Source organism: Macaca thibetana, chromosome 1 (assembly GCF_024542745.1).
Source record: "Macaca thibetana thibetana isolate TM-01 chromosome 1, ASM2454274v1, whole genome shotgun sequence".
NCBI lineage: Eukaryota > Metazoa > Chordata > Mammalia > Primates > Cercopithecidae > Macaca > Macaca thibetana.
Genome location: NC_065578.1, coordinates 129,164,344 through 129,179,842, shown reverse-complemented (window position 1 = coordinate 129,179,842; position 15,499 = coordinate 129,164,344). Strand labels below are relative to the sequence as shown.

The 15,499-nt window shown below is 49.4% G+C and overlaps 2 protein-coding genes across 6 annotated transcripts; one reads left to right on the top strand and one right to left on the bottom strand.

Moving 5' to 3' along the window:
- The first annotated feature begins 1,706 nt into the window (after positions 1-1,706).
- GPATCH4 (G-patch domain containing 4) lies at positions 1,707-9,179 on the top strand. Of its 5 annotated transcripts, XM_050754579.1 has the most exons (7): positions 4,259-4,394; positions 4,859-4,932; positions 5,034-5,126; positions 5,232-5,318; positions 7,190-7,281; positions 7,534-7,584; positions 7,822-9,179. In XM_050754579.1, the coding sequence occupies exons 1-7, from the start codon at positions 4,316-4,318 to the stop codon at positions 8,672-8,674; spliced, it is 1,329 nt and encodes a 442-aa protein (XP_050610536.1). In that variant the 5' UTR covers positions 4,259-4,315; the 3' UTR covers positions 8,675-9,179. The 5 variants fall into 5 exon arrangements, with proteins under 5 accessions (XP_050610519.1, XP_050610529.1, XP_050610542.1 ...); XM_050754562.1 differs by lacking the exons at positions 4,259-4,394; positions 4,859-4,932 and adding an exon at positions 1,707-1,967; XM_050754584.1 differs by lacking the exon at positions 5,232-5,318.
- A 194-nt stretch (positions 9,180-9,373) lies between these two features.
- Positions 9,374-11,928, bottom strand: NAXE (NAD(P)HX epimerase). Its single transcript, XM_050755135.1, has 6 exons — positions 11,689-11,928; positions 11,466-11,574; positions 11,200-11,310; positions 11,005-11,118; positions 10,125-10,272; positions 9,374-9,791 (listed from the first exon to the last, which is right to left on the bottom strand). Exons 1-6 carry the CDS (start codon positions 11,925-11,927, stop codon positions 9,589-9,591), a joined length of 924 nt encoding a protein of 307 aa, XP_050611092.1. The 5' UTR covers position 11,928; the 3' UTR covers positions 9,374-9,588.
- Between the last annotated feature and the right edge of the window lie 3,571 nt (positions 11,929-15,499).

The window sequence follows — 15,499 nt, the reverse complement described above, 5'->3', positions numbered from 1 at the left end:
TCCCAGCAACTTGGGAGGCTGAGGCAGGAGGATCATTTGAGCCCAGGAGTCCAAGGCCAGCCTGGGAAACACAAGGAAACCCCATCTAAAAAAAAAAAAAAAAATTGTTCAAGGTCACATAGTGAGTGGCAGAATGGGAAAAGGAGTCAGATCTGACTCTCCTTCACAAAATGTTCCTCTGTTGAATCCACCTCGAAGGAACGCCTTTGAAGCATCCCACATCCCTTCTGCAAGTGTCTAAAATTCCAGTAATTAAGATCCATCGTTTAAAGTATTGTCCCCATGTAGCATGTTTTGAAAGTAAAATTAATTTTATGGAAAAAAATTATGGGGATGAATGGGTATGAGATACAGAGCAATTATGACAAGGCTTTCCTGTGAAATGGCGATTTTTCTGTTTGACAGTTTCTAGGGGGCGCTAAGTGAACGGAAATACCGATATGGGGAGGCAGAAAGGGATGCTTTTCTCGGGTTTTAGTTCTTGGGTGGCTCAGTGAGGCAAAGGAACAGCTTGCAGGGGTAGGGGCATGTGCAGTCCCTCTTGCTGACTTGTTTGCAATATCTTCTTTCCCTCCTCTGCTCAATAGATCCTCATACCCATACGGCAAGTCCAAACTCCTCAGCCTGGCATGCATTCTGGGATCCTGCATCTTTTTTTTTTTTTTCTGGCTCACTGCAACCTTCGCCCTCCCCATCCCCCACCGCTGGCTGAAGGGATCCTCCCACCTTAGCCTCTGGGACCCACAGCTGTGCACCACCATGCCCGGCTTTTTTTTTTTTTTTTTTTTTTTTTTTGGTATTTTTAGTACAGTCGGTGCCTCGCCATATTGCCCAGGCTGGTCTTGAACTTCTGGGCTCAAGCTATCTGCCTGTCTTGGCCTCCTAAAGTGCTGGGATTACAGGCATGAGCCACCGCGTCTTACCCATCCTGTATCTTTCTCCAAGTTCCACTGGCCATGTCCTCCATCTGATCCCACCCAAAGTCCCAACTTTCCCAGGCTAGACTAGGTGTTCCCCGAAATCAAGACCTGTGTCTTAAGCACCCTTGTATCCCCCAGTACCAAAGGGACAAGTTCTGGCACACAGTGGTGAGTCAAAAAGTGTTTGATGAGGCCGGTCATGGTGGCTTACGCCTGTAATCCCAACACTTTGGGAAACCGAGGCGTGCGTATCACTTGAGGCCAGAAATTGGAGACCAGCCTGGACAACATGGCAAGGCCCCTTCTCTACAAAACATACAAAAATTATCCAGGCGTGGTTGTGCATGTCTGTGGTCCCAGCTACTCATGAGGCTGAGATGGGAGGATCACTTGAGCCCAGGAGGCGGAGATTGCAGTGAGCCGAGATCGCACCACTGCACTCAAGTCTGGGCGACAGAGTGAGACCCTGTCTCAGAAAAAATAAAAAATTAAAAATATATATATAATAATAATAAATAAAGTGCTTGATGAACATACTGAGATGTCTGGTCTCTAGGCTTTTACAAATAACTGTTCCTGTGAAGGCTGAGTATTCATGAGTATTCAACCCTGCAAAATCAGGACACAGCTATCACCCATTCTGCCTCCACGAATTTCTCAGGCTACTCTCAATGCTTCCCTAGAGTTTTTCTTCCTCGTATTTGTGCCTGGGACTAGCTCAGTGTAGGACACATAGCGTTCTTGGCATCCTGAGAGGGCCAGTTAGTACTGAAGTCCCTTGGCTGCTCAAGGAATGCAGGGATGAGGCAAGTGGAACAGCCTCGGAACCTCCGAAAATGGGCACACTTCAGGTCCCAGTTTCTATGGCAACCATACCGGCAAATTGGCCTCCGCAATGGTTTCTCCTGGGAGGACCGCGATTTTGGTTCCAGCGGACGTCTCTATGGTTTCGACAGCCTAGAAGGAACAAAACGGCATTTCCGGGAAGATGGCGGCGCACAAGTCAGGTTTGGCACATGTTTCCGAGGAGAGGACCCCTCGTTGACGGTAAGGGGCTCCCTTCCCCCGAACGGTGGTAGTCGGAGCCCGAGCTTAGTAGCAAACGTGAGAGGAGCGGAGTATTTTTACCCAAGTGGCACTGCGGTAGGAGGGCTGGAATTTAGACCTCAGGAGGAAGGAAGCCTAGGGAAAGGGCAGCCGGCTCTTGAGGACAGCTGTAAGACTAGTGCACCTGGGGCCACTTCTGAAAACGCAGATTGACTGTAGATGGGAGAGTGCCCAAAATGTGATCACAGGTTTCAGAAAGACTGGGGCGCACAGCTTCTGTCCAGTTATCCATTGAAAATCCGGTAAAGCCATTCCTAACTATGCCATTCAGTTCAACAAATAACGACTGAATGCGTTCTAGAATTCTGGCGCCGCGTTACGTGCTCTGGAGTTGCGGAATAAAGCCGATCTCTTAACTTCCAGGGCATGTAGTTTTCAATTACTGCGACAAGGCTTAGGCTGTGGTCTTACGGGAGAAAGCACAAAGAGCTATAAGAGACTGAAGAGTGTAGAGATGAAGAACATAAGTCCTTGGCCGGGCGCCTTGGCTCACGCCTGTAATCCCAGCACTTTGGGAGGTCGAGGCGAGTGGTCAGGAGTTCGAGACCAGCCTGGCCAGTATGGTGAAACCCCGTCTCTACTAAAAATACAAAAATTAGCCGGGCGTGGTGGCATGATCCTTGTAGTCCCAGCTACTCGGGAGGCTGAGGCAGGAGAATCGCTTGAGGCTGGGAGGCGGAGGTTGCAGTGAGCCAAGATTGTGCCATTGCACTCCAGCCTGGGCAACAAGAGCGAAACTCTGTCTCAAAAAAAAAAAAAAAGACAGAGGACCACTTTGGAGTCAGGCGACTCGGGCTCATTCCATCTCCAACATGTAATTCCAGCTCCATCATTTGCCATGTTACCTTAGGCAAGAAACCCAGGCCTTGTTTTCCTCTTTTGCAAAATAAGAATAATATCTATCTCACAGGACTATCAAGATTAAATGAGTTAAGCCCAGACAGTGGCTCATGCCTGTAATCCCAGCATTTTGGAAAGCAGAGGTGGGCAGATCGCATGAGCCCAAGAATTAGAGACCAGCCTGGGAAACATGGCAAAATCCTGTCTGTACAAAAAAAAAAAAAATACAAAAATTAGCCAGGCGTGGTGGCATGTGCCTGTGGTCCCAGCTGCTCGGGAGGCTGAGGTGGGAGGATTGCTTGAGCCTGGGAGTTTGAGGCTGCAATGAGCCATGATCGTGCCACTGCACTCCACTCCATCCAGCCTGGGTGACAGAGCAACCCTGTCTCAAAAAAAAAAAAAAAAAAAATCGACTGAGTTAATATGACAGTATATCAATATGTGTAATCCACCTGTTATGCATTAAGTGCTCAATAAGAGTGCTCTTCCTAAGTTGGACACTTTCAAAAGGGAAACTCCAGCCAGACTGAAATACTGCAGTGGTGTGTGAGAAGTGTGTAGCCCCCACACCAAGAGGACAGTGTAAATGCTGAAGCATAAGTACAGGATCTGGTCTCTACCAAGTACCATTATCTTATGACTTAGGTTAATAAGCACCTCATTAGCTTTGTTTTTACAAGGTAATATATTTTGAGAGATACTATGTAGTGGTAGAGTATAGATTCTGCAGACAAGCTGCCTGGGCTTGAATTCTACATGTTAACCTGTGTGACCTTGAAGTTCCTTAACCTCTTTAGGCCTTACTTTACTCATTTGTAAAATAGGCTAATATTTCCCTGAATGGGCTGGGAAGATTAAATGAAATAATCTTTGTAAAGTCTCAGCACATCCTGGCATGTGGTGAGCACACCATAAATTTAGGTATCAGAATTGACACCATTCATCCTTGACTTCTCTATATGCTGGTCTTTCTGTAGCCAGATAGGGAGCTCCCCAAAGACCAGGCCACCTCCTTCCTCTCTCTCGCCCCAGGGCTCAGGAAAGAGAATTCTTTTTTCTTTCATTTTAATTTTTTATTTTTTTCTAGAGATGGTTTCACTATGTTGCCCACTCTGGTCTGGAACTCCTGGGCTCAAGTGATCCTCCTACCTTGGCCTTCCAAAGTTCTGGGATTACAAATGTGAACCACTGCACCTGGCTGCTTTATTCTTTTTATAAGAGGGGGTTCTTGCTATACTGCCCAGGCTGGACTCAAGCAATCCTGCCTCAGCCTCCCATGTAGCTGTGGCTACAGGTGTGTGCCACTGCACCCAACTAGCGGAGAATTCTTAACAAGCAGTCAGGATGGAACTGATGGCTGTTTGGGCACTTTCTCCTTTCTTCTTAAAAGGATGATATCACCTCTTCTTCTCTGGTGAGAGTCTGAGGATAGAGACCTTTTTCTCACCATGAATGTCACCCCAGAGGTCAAGAGTCGTGGGATGAAGTTTGCTGAGGAGCAGTTGTTAAAGCATGGATGGACTCAAGGTGATCCCCATGGGGTCTCTTACATCCCCCAACTCCCTGCCTACCTTCTGCCCAGGGGAAAGGCATCATCCTGGATTACCGCCCTCCTTTATTTAAAGGAGGAAAAGCTAGTTTAAAGGGAAATTTGCAGAAGAAAATTTCTGACTTTCCCAGAAAAGGGAAAAAAGGAAGAAATTTGACAGTGGATAATGAAGAAGTTGTGGTTGGGAGGACTAGGGGAGAGAAGAAGAGACATGGCCTCGCTTCCAAAAGAATTATGAAGGAAGAGATAGTTCAGGCTCACACAAAGGCAGGGGACTATATGGAGTGGTATTAGAAAGAAAGGAGCTGGGAGGTCTTCTGAGAGGTACAGAGTATACCCCAATGTCAGGTGTGTGAAATGGCAAGAGGCCTGTGGGGGGCGTGCCTTGTGAGGTCTCACAGCAGGCAGGAGAATAAGCCAAGTCGTTCACTGTCCTCTGCAGGCAAAGGCCTCGGCCGGAAGGAGAATGGTATCACCCAGGCTCTCAGGGTGACACTGAAGCAAGACACTCATGGGGTAAGACTGGGTGGACTCAGGAAGGTTAGCATGCATGGGAGAAGGAACCCTTGAGGGCAGGTGAGGCAGGCACTCAGAGCTCATACTTATTCCCCTGGCAGGTGGGACACGACCCTGCCAAGGAGTTCACAAACCACTGGTGGAATGAGCTCTTCAACAAGACTGCGGCCAACTTGGTAGTGGAAACTGGGCAGGTATGAGCTCTTGATAGATGGGCACATGAAACAAAGGGCCTGGGACCTGTGGGGTAGGCAGTCATGGTATGTCACCCATTCACTGGTACTGATAATTCTCTACAGGATGGAGTACAGATAAGGAGCCTTTCTAAGGAGACCACCCGTTACAATCATCCCAAGCCCAACTTGCTGTATCAGAAGTTTGTGAAGGTATTAGAGACTGGGTAACAGCGTCCATCCTTTTTCTGTTCCCTGGTCTCCCTGGGGCCTGAACAGTTGCCTTGTATGCCTTATCAATTCTCAGGACTTTCCTAACATAGTGGGATCCTGTGACCAGCCTTGTTGTTGCTTACTTAGACTGCCCAGACCCTCAGCAGGAATTGAAATCTTCAGGTTCCATGGATCCTGCCATCTGTTAAGGGAGCAGCAATAGGGAGTGAGAGGTAGGGTACAGTCTCTTTAAGTCAGGAGCTGCCAAATTTTGGGGGGGCCAGGGGACATCTAATTCAAAGGACTTAGAAGCCAGAGGAGGCCGGGCACGGTGGCTCACGCCTGTAATCCCAGTACTTTGGGAGGCCGAGGTGGGTGGATCACAAGGTCAGGAGATTGAGACCATCCTGGCTAGCACAGTGAAACCCCTTCTCTACTAAAAAATACAGAAAAATTGGCTGGGTGTGGTGGCAGGCACCTGTAGTCCCAGCTACGTGGGAGGCTGAGGCAGGAGAATGGTGTGAACCTGGGAGGCGGAGGTTGCAGTGAGCCGAGATTGCGCCACTGCATTCCAGCCTGGGTGACAGAGCGAGACTCTGTCTCAAAAAAATAAAAAAAGAGAAGCCAGAGGAAACCTGAGAGATTATCTAGACCATCCCTGCTTTGCAGATGTGGCTAAAAGGGTGAAAAGTGGTTTGCTGAAGAGCCCACGGCTGGCTAGTAATGGCAATGGCAAACAGGACTGGAACCCAGGTCTTCAGGCCTCCACTTTCTACTGTGCCAACAGAAGGAAGCTAACATGTAATGGTCATTATGTGCTAAGGGCTATACATGTTACCTAGCAAATCTTTCCCATTTCTCTACATCTCTGTTACCATCTACTATCCTACTTCAGGCCATCATCATCTCTTGCCTAATTTATTTTTCCAGCAGCCTCCTAAGGACACCTTTAGTCTCACTCCCCACCCCAACCTTTGTGGAGGATGGACTCCTCCACAAAGCATCCAGAGTGTTCTAAAACATAAATGTCATGGTGTCACTGGGTCTTCTTTGACCTAGGATGACACAATCCAGATTTATCGGACTGGCTTATATGGCCCTGCATGCCTGTTCCTGCCATCTCCAGCCTCATCTCTTTTCACTCTTCTCCAGGACCACTACACTTTAGCCTAACCATTAGCCTAACAGAGTCCAATCTGTTTCTTTTCTTTGAAGGCACTACATTCTTCCATCTTCAGGTTATTGCACATGTTGCTCCCTCTGCTTGGGACATTCTTCTCCCTTTCCCCCTTTACCTGCTGAGTTTTTCTTATCCTCCAGAGCTCAGCTTATACATCAGTTACTTTTAGAAGTCATTCTCTGAAGTCTGAGTTGAGTACCCTTCCTCTATCACAGGCAACACTTCCATCATAATTGCCTATGTAGATTCCATCTGGGCTGGGCCCATCTCATTCTTATTCCACTCGGGATCCCCAACTCTGTGGCCCATAGTAGACTCTCAGTCTGATTAAATGAAGGTACTATGAACAGGTACTATGGTTGGGGTGGAGTGGGGCATCTTTACTGCCAGTCACTGGCACTTGTCCACTGTGAAGACCTGATGAATCAGAGCATTTTCTCTTCTTCTTCTGCTCACCAGCCAGTTGTAGGCCAGAGAGGGCAAAGCTGCTGCACATCCCAGCAGCAGCAGCCCAACTCCTATCCAAGTTCAAGTATGCAGGATGGCATGCCTCCCTGTGGCTCCTCAAGGAGCAATGGTGGGGGCTGGCAAACTCCTGCCAGGAGCTATGAATTCTTAGGGGGCTTCCACAAGGGAATAGGGATGGTGGTGGTGTTGAGAAGGCCTTGTCCACCCCCATGACCCCTCCTAGATGGCCACGTTGACTTCAAGTGGAGAGAAGCCACACAAAGACTTGGAGAGCTGCAGTGATGATGACAACCAGGGGCCCAAGTCCCCAAAGATGTGAGACTTCATTTTAGCTCTTGGGGAATGTGGGAGATGTCCTTAGATGGTAAGAGAAAGGGCTGAGTCTAATGCTTGACTGGGGGCTTCTTGGTGGTGGGTGGAACTGTGTTGTACTAATCTTTGTATCCCTAGTACCTCAAAAAGTGCCAGGTCCTGAACAAGAACTCAGTGTTGAAGGAATGTTTTAGAAGGAGGAGAGGTCAAGCCTTTCTACCGGGTCTGTTTGTAACTGCCGATCTCCCCTAACAGTCTGACTGATGAGATGCTGCTCCAAGCCTGTGAAGGGCGAACAGCACATAAGTAAGTAGTGGTCAGCTCCTTGAGCTCGCTTCTTTTCTCCCCACCTTTGAGCATGGCCTGTGCCACCTCCTGATTCTTTTTACCCCAGGGAAATGATTCCTATTACCTACCCATCTATTGCCTGAAGATAGGCAGCTCCCCACTCCTTCTACCCTCCATCAACTTTCCCTGCAGGCTTAAGGACTAGGCCCATTTCCCCTGATACCCTTGCTCTGACTTGGACCCTGTCTGCTTCAGGGCTGCCCGTCTTGGGATCACAATGAAGGCCAAGCTTGCTCGCCTAGAGGCCCAGGAGCAGGCCTTCCTGGCTCGTCTCAAAGGCCAGGACCCTGGGGCCCCTCAACCGCAGTCAGAGAGCAAGCCCCCCAAAAAAAAGAAAAAGAAAAGGAAGCAGAAAGAGGAGGAAGAAGCTACAGCATCTGAAAGGAATGATGCACATGAAAAGCACCCAGAACACGCTGAGCAGAACATCAGAAAAAGCAAGAAGAAGAAAAGGCGACATCAAGAAGGAAAGGTCTCAGATGAAAGAGAGGGTACAACTAAAGGGAATGAGGAGGAGGATGCCGCAGGAACAAGTGGGCTTGGGGAATTGAATAGCAGAGAGCAAGCCCATCAGTCCCTCAGGAAAGTGAAGAAAAAGAAGAGGTGGCACCATGAAGAGGAGAAGATGGGGGTCTTGGAGGAAGGAGGAAAAGGCGAGGAGGCTGCAGGCAGTGTCAGGACAGAGGAGGTAAAGAGCAGAGCGTGCGCTGACCCATGCAGCCGAAGAAAAAAGAGGCAGCAACGGGAGGAGGACTTGAACCTAGAAGATGGAGATGAGGAAACTGTTTTAGGTGGTGGAACCAGGGAAGCAGAGAGCAGAACATGCAGTGATTGGAGAAGCAAGAAGAAAAGACAGCAGCACGAAGAGGAGGAGGACATCTTGGATGTAAAGGATGAGGAGGATGGCGGGGCTAGGGAAGCAGGGAGCGGAGCACACACTGGCTCAAGCAGCAGAGGTAAGAGGAAGAGGCAGCAGCATGCCAAGAAGGAAAGAGCTGAACTCAGCATCAGCCAGAAAGCCAAAAAGAAGAAACAGAAGAGACACTAAAGGTCTGGTCAAGGTGGGGCTCCATTGATTGATTTTCAGGAGTTGAAGCCTCGAAGACCAGGGTTGATGCAGGTCTGCAGGTCTTCTGCACCCCCACTCAATGAGGAGTCCCTCCCAGAAAGGAAACTGATCTCTGGGACGTCAGCTGCTGAGAGGAGCAGGCGGTAGTACCAACCCTTAGTTGAGGGAGTCAGCATAGTCCCCTCTGCAGCTTCTAACCCAGGATCATAAACTCAGGTGCCTAGAGAAGCCAGGCAGCTAAAGGATAAGGAATGCTGGGGGCTGTGGGAACAGGAATGCAGATACCCTTTGAAGGAGCATTCCTGCTAAAATTAAAAGAAGCTGAAAATGTAGACCTATGTGAAGTGCTCTGATTTTTAAATATTGTGAAGGTTAAGAAAAACACAAATTTAGGTCTATGGGCTAGATTTAGCCCACAGTTGCCAGTTCCTAGCACTACCAAATGAATAACAAACATCATCTTGGGCTCCTAGCCTAGAGATAACTGGCTAGGACTGACTGGCTCTCTGTTCCCAGCCTGGGAAGGTCCTGAATACAAATTAGAAGATACTTCTTGGAGGCCTTTGAGGAAATTCCTTCTGTTAACCTCCTTGTAGTCTTGCCACACTGATAAGTGAACGTAGCTCCTTGTCTGTGTCCCAAATGAGTAAGAATTGTGTAAAGGACAGCACAACTCACTTGGCATCTAACAGTCCATTTTCATTGTTTCCAAATACCATAGCAACCTCTTGCCCGTTGTGTTACCCCCAGAGAGATGGCACCCAATCCCCAGGGTTGCTCCCTGATTTCCACCATTCACTGACCTTTATTGCCAGAGGAGCTCCCAGGACTCCACAATTCTGGAAGAGAGGGGCTCTAAGTCTTTATTGGGAAGAATACCCACCCACCTTCCCTCACTGCAGACGATAGACACACGCGGTGTCAGGGTAGGGTGGCAGATTCAGCTGGTACTTCTTTTCCAGAGCAGGTGGCACAAAACGACCCCCCAGGTAATGGTAGCGACCAGTAAACTGGGTTGCAGATTTTTTGGGGGCTGTGAGGGAGATGAGCAAGTCTGGCTGGATCCCTCCAGAGTTTCCCTTCTCCACGTCCCATCCTGAAAAGAGGGTGGTATTCAGGAAGAGGCCAGATGTCTCATCCCCTTCTACACCTTATTTTACCCTAGTCCCAGAGAAGTGGGAAGTCCCCTCAGTTCCCACCTGAGGAACTCTCGTCCAACAAGCTCCACGTACCCTTGGGCCGTGGTCTCTTCATGGGGCCAACATGTAAAGGGGACTTCTGAACGCTGTTCCCCAGCCCTGATGGGGGTCCAGAAAGCTGTGTTCTGCCCCTCTAGACTAAAATTATTTTAGACTTGGTGTGGGCAAGAGTCAGGAGGGTAGGGCCCCAATCTCCGCCCACCCCTGCCCCATCTTCTGGGTCCCAGCACCTGAGGGAATGTCGATGCTAGCAATGGGCACAGTGAGTCCCTTCAGGACACTCAGGATGCTGTGGAATGGTTCCCGAACATCGCCCTTGAAGCTGAAGCCAAAGATGGCATCCACCACCAGCTCATACAGTTCATCAATCATCGTGGGCTGTGGTGGAGCAGGAAAAGGATGTCAGAGCCAGCAGCTGCACAAACAGCCTTAACGGGAGAGGGCTGTCCTCTGCACCTGCAGACCATTCACAGAGACACAAGTATTGTATCTCATTCAGAGGGCAGCCTGAGGCCTAGAGAAAGTGTGAGTTGGTCACTGATTCAGGCCAAACTGAGACCAGACAGTTTTTGTTCTCAGTGCCTGCCTGCCCGCCACTGGGGAGGCTACAGGGTGAGATAGCCTGAGACCGAGTCAGGAGAGCCAGATTATGGTTTCAGCTCTGCCATGATACAATTCAGTGACTTTAAGCAAACCACTTCTCTCCACCTCAGTATCTTCATCTGTAAAATGGGTTAAGGAAAAAAATTACCCAATTTCCCATCCCTTAATTCATGCATCTGCAGGAAGGGTTTCAGATAGGGCAGCCACTCTGGCCTCTGAGGGGCAATCATGTGTTTACTGCATGCTAGGGCAAGAGGATCTGACTACAGAGTGGAAGGAGGGACCAGGCAGATGAAGGGGCAGGGAAGCTTTAGAGAAGGTGGTGTGTGGGACTCATGGAGCACACTTTATGAAGGGGGAGAAGGCTCTTGCACACTTATTTGAATACCATCCTTTAGGCATCTTCTGTACCAGGCACTAAAATGAGCTCAGCCTGGAAACACAATGGAAGAGCAGAGCACAGGCAGTGGTTACTGGGAGATGAAGTATTCAACTGGAGCCACCTACCTCTGAGGGCATTTCCCCAAGGAAAGGGATGTCCATTTTCTGACACTGGGTCACCAATGCAGTGAAGAGGGGCTTGTTAGGCCTTTTGGGGTAATAGATGGTTGGCTCATAGCCCTAGGAAGAAAGTGGTAATTCAACCCCAGATCCCAGAGCCCTCACACCCTCCTCCCCCACAGCCCCTCCCCACATACTTACAAAGAGTTTGAGGTGTCGAGCACAGACCAGACCATCTCCTCCATTATTCCCCGGGCCACAGATGACCAGGACAGTAGGGGGGCTCCTGGACATGGACGTGGGGGGATATGCCTGAAGGCAGAGTCAAGGGTGGTTCAGCGGGGTTTCAGGCGGTAATAGATCAGATTGGCCCAGCTGTTTCTCCCACCCCTTTGTGCCTAGGCCAGAGGGCTGGGACAGTGACTCCTCCCTGGCTGCTCCCAAAGGTCGAGAGTTGTGCCACTGACCTTGGCGATGGCTGTGGCACAGCTCAGCCCGGCCAGCTCCATAAGTTGGTCCACGCTGAACTGATATTCGTTAAATAGCTCCTGGTCCACGGCCTGGGCCTCCTCCTGGCTGAGGAAAACCCGCGGCCTGAGTCCCGCCCCTCGTGTTCTCCATCGCGCAGGTGGCCCGGCCGTCCCAGGCCCCGCCCCGCGGCAGAGCAGGCCACCGGAGACCCGCGCCTACCTCAGGTACTTCACCGCCGTGCTCGCCATGACCTCTGAGTCCCAGCGGCCACCCGAGTTCAGCCGCTGCGGTCCCCACCAGGTGGGTCCCGAGCGGCAGGCGATGGTCTCGCTTTTGATCCGCAGCAGGCGCGAGCCCGCAACCAGAAGCCCGAGGCCCAGCAGCGTCCGCACCCCTGACATCCAGCTCGCAGAGCGCTCGCCCCCTGCCAGGCCCGGCTCGACCCGACCCCGGCGCATGCGCGACCCTCGCCCCGCCCCCGGAGAGGCCGGGCCAGCACGCGCGGGTTCCGGAAGCGGCTCGGGGCTGGAGTCTTATGGTTCTAGCAGCCCTTGGGCGGGGGAGCCGTTCCCACCTGGGCCAGCTTCCCTTACACTTGGGATCCGAGCTCTCCTCAGGAGCGTTTACAAATCGCCACACATTTCCAGATACGCCGAAATGCCTTGCTCCCAACCGCCCTTTGATAATAAGTGCTGGCTTTGTAACTCTTTCAGAAAGGTATATGGTATAGCAGTTATCCTTTATTCCTGCCCCACTGCTTAGAGGCTGAGTGAATGGGGGAGCTGCTGGTGTCAGTTTTTCGCCTATACAACAGGGAAACGAGTACATACTTCATAGGTGCTAATGCCTGCAAACCGGCGCAGAGGGAGTGCTATAGAAATTAAGCTACTGTTGTTATTTACACCAGCGAGCCTATGTAACTTAGGCCCCTTCTGCACTAAATTAGCTTCCCCTACCTCTATTTTACCAGGATATCGCGCTGTACTTCCCTAGTCATACTTACCCCCTTTACTGAGATAATAGCTACGGAAATAGAAAATTATCCTTAAATAGGTTCTGTAAGCTATGGTTTAAAATGTAATCGAAACCATAGGCTCTGTCAGGCCTCTGAGCCCAAGCCAAGCCGTGGCATCCCTGTGACTTGCACGTATATGCCCAGATGGCCTGAAGTAACTGAAGAATCACGAAAGAAGTGAAAATGCCCTGCCCCGCCTTAACTGATGACATTCCACCACAAAAGAAGTGAAAATGGCTGGTCCCTGCCTTAAATGATGACATTACCTTGTGAAAGTCCTTTTCCTGGCTCATCCTGGCTCAAAAAGCTCCCCCACTAAGCACCTTGTGACCCCCACTCCTGCCCGCCAGAGAACAGATCCCCTTTGACTGTAATTTTCCTTTATCTACCCAAATCCTATAAAACGGCCCCACCCTTATCTCCCTTGCTGACTGTCTTTTCGGACTCAGCCTGCCTGCACCCAGGTGATTAAAAAGCTTTATTGCTCACACAAAGCCTGTTTGGTGGTCTCCTCACACGGATGCGCATGACTGCTCCAGGTCAGGATGATGTTTCACTAGAAGTCTTGAGAGGAGGAGTAGAGTTTACCTGAGTGGTTTTGAGAACGCAAACACACTCTGTTGCATGGCTAGGGGAAAAGGTTGGAGAGTAACAAACCAGTTACCATCAAGGCACTAAGATAAAGATAATTATCCAGACTGCTAGGGACTCAATGTTTGTGTTCCTTCCCCCCTCACAAATTCATATGTTGAAGCCCTAACCCCCAGTGTGATGGTATTCTGAGACAGGGCCGTTGGGATTAGCATTAGTTGGGGTATAAGGGGTAGGCCCTAGTCTGGTAGAATTAGTGCCCTTATGAGACTTTCTTCCTCTCCCCGCCCCTCCTCTCTGTCACCATACTGGAACCCTAATCTGACTTCCAGTCCCCAGAACTCTGAGAAAATTAATTTGTTGCTTGAGCATCCAATCTATGATATTTTATTGTGACAGGCCAAGCTAAGACACAGGTAAAGGGAAGGTCTTTTTTGTTTTTTAGACAGGGTCTCGCTCTGTCACTCAGGCTGCAGTGCAGCTGCCTGATCATGGCTCACTGCAGCCTGGACCTCTGGGATCAAGTGATCCTCCAGCCTCAGCCTCTCCAGTAACTGGGACTACAGGCATGCGCCACCACACCCGACTAATTTTCATATTTTTTGCAGAAACGAGGTCTTGGCAGGGCACAGTGGCTCATGCCTGTAATCCCAGCACTTTGGGAGGCCGAGGGTGGGTGGATCATTTGAGGTCAGGAGTTCAAGACCAGCCTGGACAACATGGTGAAACACCGCCTCTACTAAAAATACAAAAATTAGGGCCAGAGGCACTGGCTCACACCTGTAATCCCAACACTTTGGGAGGCCGAGGCGGGTGGATCACCTGAGGTCAGGAGTTCGAGACCAGCCTGGCCAACATGGTGAAACCCCATCTCTACTAAAAATACAAAAAAAATTAATGGGGCATGGTGGCAAGCATCTGTAATCCTAGCTACTCAGGAGGCTGAGGCAGGAGAATTGCTTGAATTCTGGGAAGAGGAGGTTGCAGTGTGCCAAGATCCTGCCACCACACTCCAGTCTGGGCAACAGAGCCAGACTCCATCTCAAAAAAAGAAAGAAAAGAAAAAGAAAAACAGTAAGTATAAGAAGAGTGCTCTAACCTCCCCTTTTCTTCCTGAAAGCAGGAAACAAAACTCCCATGTGAACAATGCCTTCCTCCAGGAGGAAAGAAACATTATCACCAGAGACAGGGAGCCGAAGCTGAGAGAATTCTCTATAAACAGACCTTAATAAAATATCTCTCATCTTCCTTTAGCCTCCCCAAATATTTTATTTTTATTATTTTTTTGGAGACAGAGTCTCACCGTCACCCAGGCTACAGTGCAGTGGCACGATCTCGGCTCACCGCAACCTCTGACTCATGGGTTCAAGCGATTCTCCTGCCTCAGCCTCCCTAGTAGCTGGGACTACAGGCACGCACCACCACACCTGGCCAATTTTTGTAGTTTTTGTAGAGATGGGGTCTCAACATGTTGCCCAGGTTGGTTTCAAACTCCTGGGCTCAAGCGATCCACTCACCTTGGCCTCCCAAAGTGCTGGGATTACAGGTGTGAGCCCCTGCGACTGGCCTCCCCATATATTTTAGCTGCTTTTCCACAATTAGCTCTTTGTTCAACCTAGTACAAAACATTTAGGTTTTCCTTCTTTGGGTCTTCATTGCTTTATGAGGGCTCCTGTGTCACATAAAATTTATATTAAGTAAATCTGTATGCTTTTCTCTTGTTAATCTGTTTTATGTCAATTTAATTCTCTGTCCCAGCCAGAGACCCTAAGAGGGTAGAGGTAAAGTTTTGCCTTCCCTACGTTCTGTTATCTGACATGCTCAGGAGTGGATTATTTTATTTCAACTTAAAAAAATACATTAATTTTCCATCTGTCAAGTGTGGTCAGGGTCTTTTCTTTGAGGATGGAGCCCGTGATTGGATTCCTCATCTTCTTTCTTACATAAACCTCACCAGTTATGTATCACCTGCAATTTCCAGTTTACTTCCTTAAAGTGAAACAGTTAATGGCATGTTTGAAGCAATCTTGAGTGTAGAATTTATTTATATTTTTATGATTATTCTCCCAATTTGTAATAATCTTGTTGCTCACATCTAATTCCATAGCAGCTTTTATCTTTTCTTTTGAGACAGAGTCTCACTCTCTTGCCCAGGCTGGAGTGCAATGGCATGATCTTAGCTCACTGCAACCTCCACCTTCCAGGTTCAAGTGAATTATCCTGCTTCAGGCTCCCGAGTAGCTGAGATTACAGGCATGCACCACCACGTCCCAGCTAATTTTTTGCATTTTTAGTACCGACAGGGTTTCACCATGTTGGCCAGGCTGGTCTCAAACTCCTGGCCTCAAGTGATGCATCTACCTTGGCCTCCCAAACTGTTGGGATTACAGGCATAAGCTACCGTGCCCAGCCCACAATAGCTTC

Excerpts from the sequence above, each read along its gene's own strand:
- GPATCH4 (XM_050754562.1), top strand. The coding sequence starts at position 1,722 with ATGAGGCAAGTGGAACAGCCTCGGAACCTCCGAAAATGGGCACACTTC. Across the intron at positions 5,127-5,231 it reads TGGTAGTGGAAACTGGGCAG|GATGGAGTACAGATAAGGAG; the intron begins GTATGAGCTCTT and ends AATTCTCTACAG. Across the intron at positions 5,319-7,189 it reads TGTATCAGAAGTTTGTGAAG|ATGGCCACGTTGACTTCAAG; the intron begins GTATTAGAGACT and ends GACCCCTCCTAG.
- NAXE (XM_050755135.1), bottom strand. The coding sequence starts at position 11,927 with ATGCGCCGGGGTCGGGTCGAGCCGGGCCTGGCAGGGGGCGAGCGCTCT. Across the intron at positions 11,311-11,465 it reads GTGCCACAGCCATCGCCAAG|GCATATCCCCCCACGTCCAT; the intron begins GTCAGTGGCACA and ends CTCTGCCTTCAG. Across the intron at positions 9,792-10,124 it reads TAGCATCGACATTCCCTCAG|GATGGGACGTGGAGAAGGGA; the intron begins GTGCTGGGACCC and ends CCCTCTTTTCAG.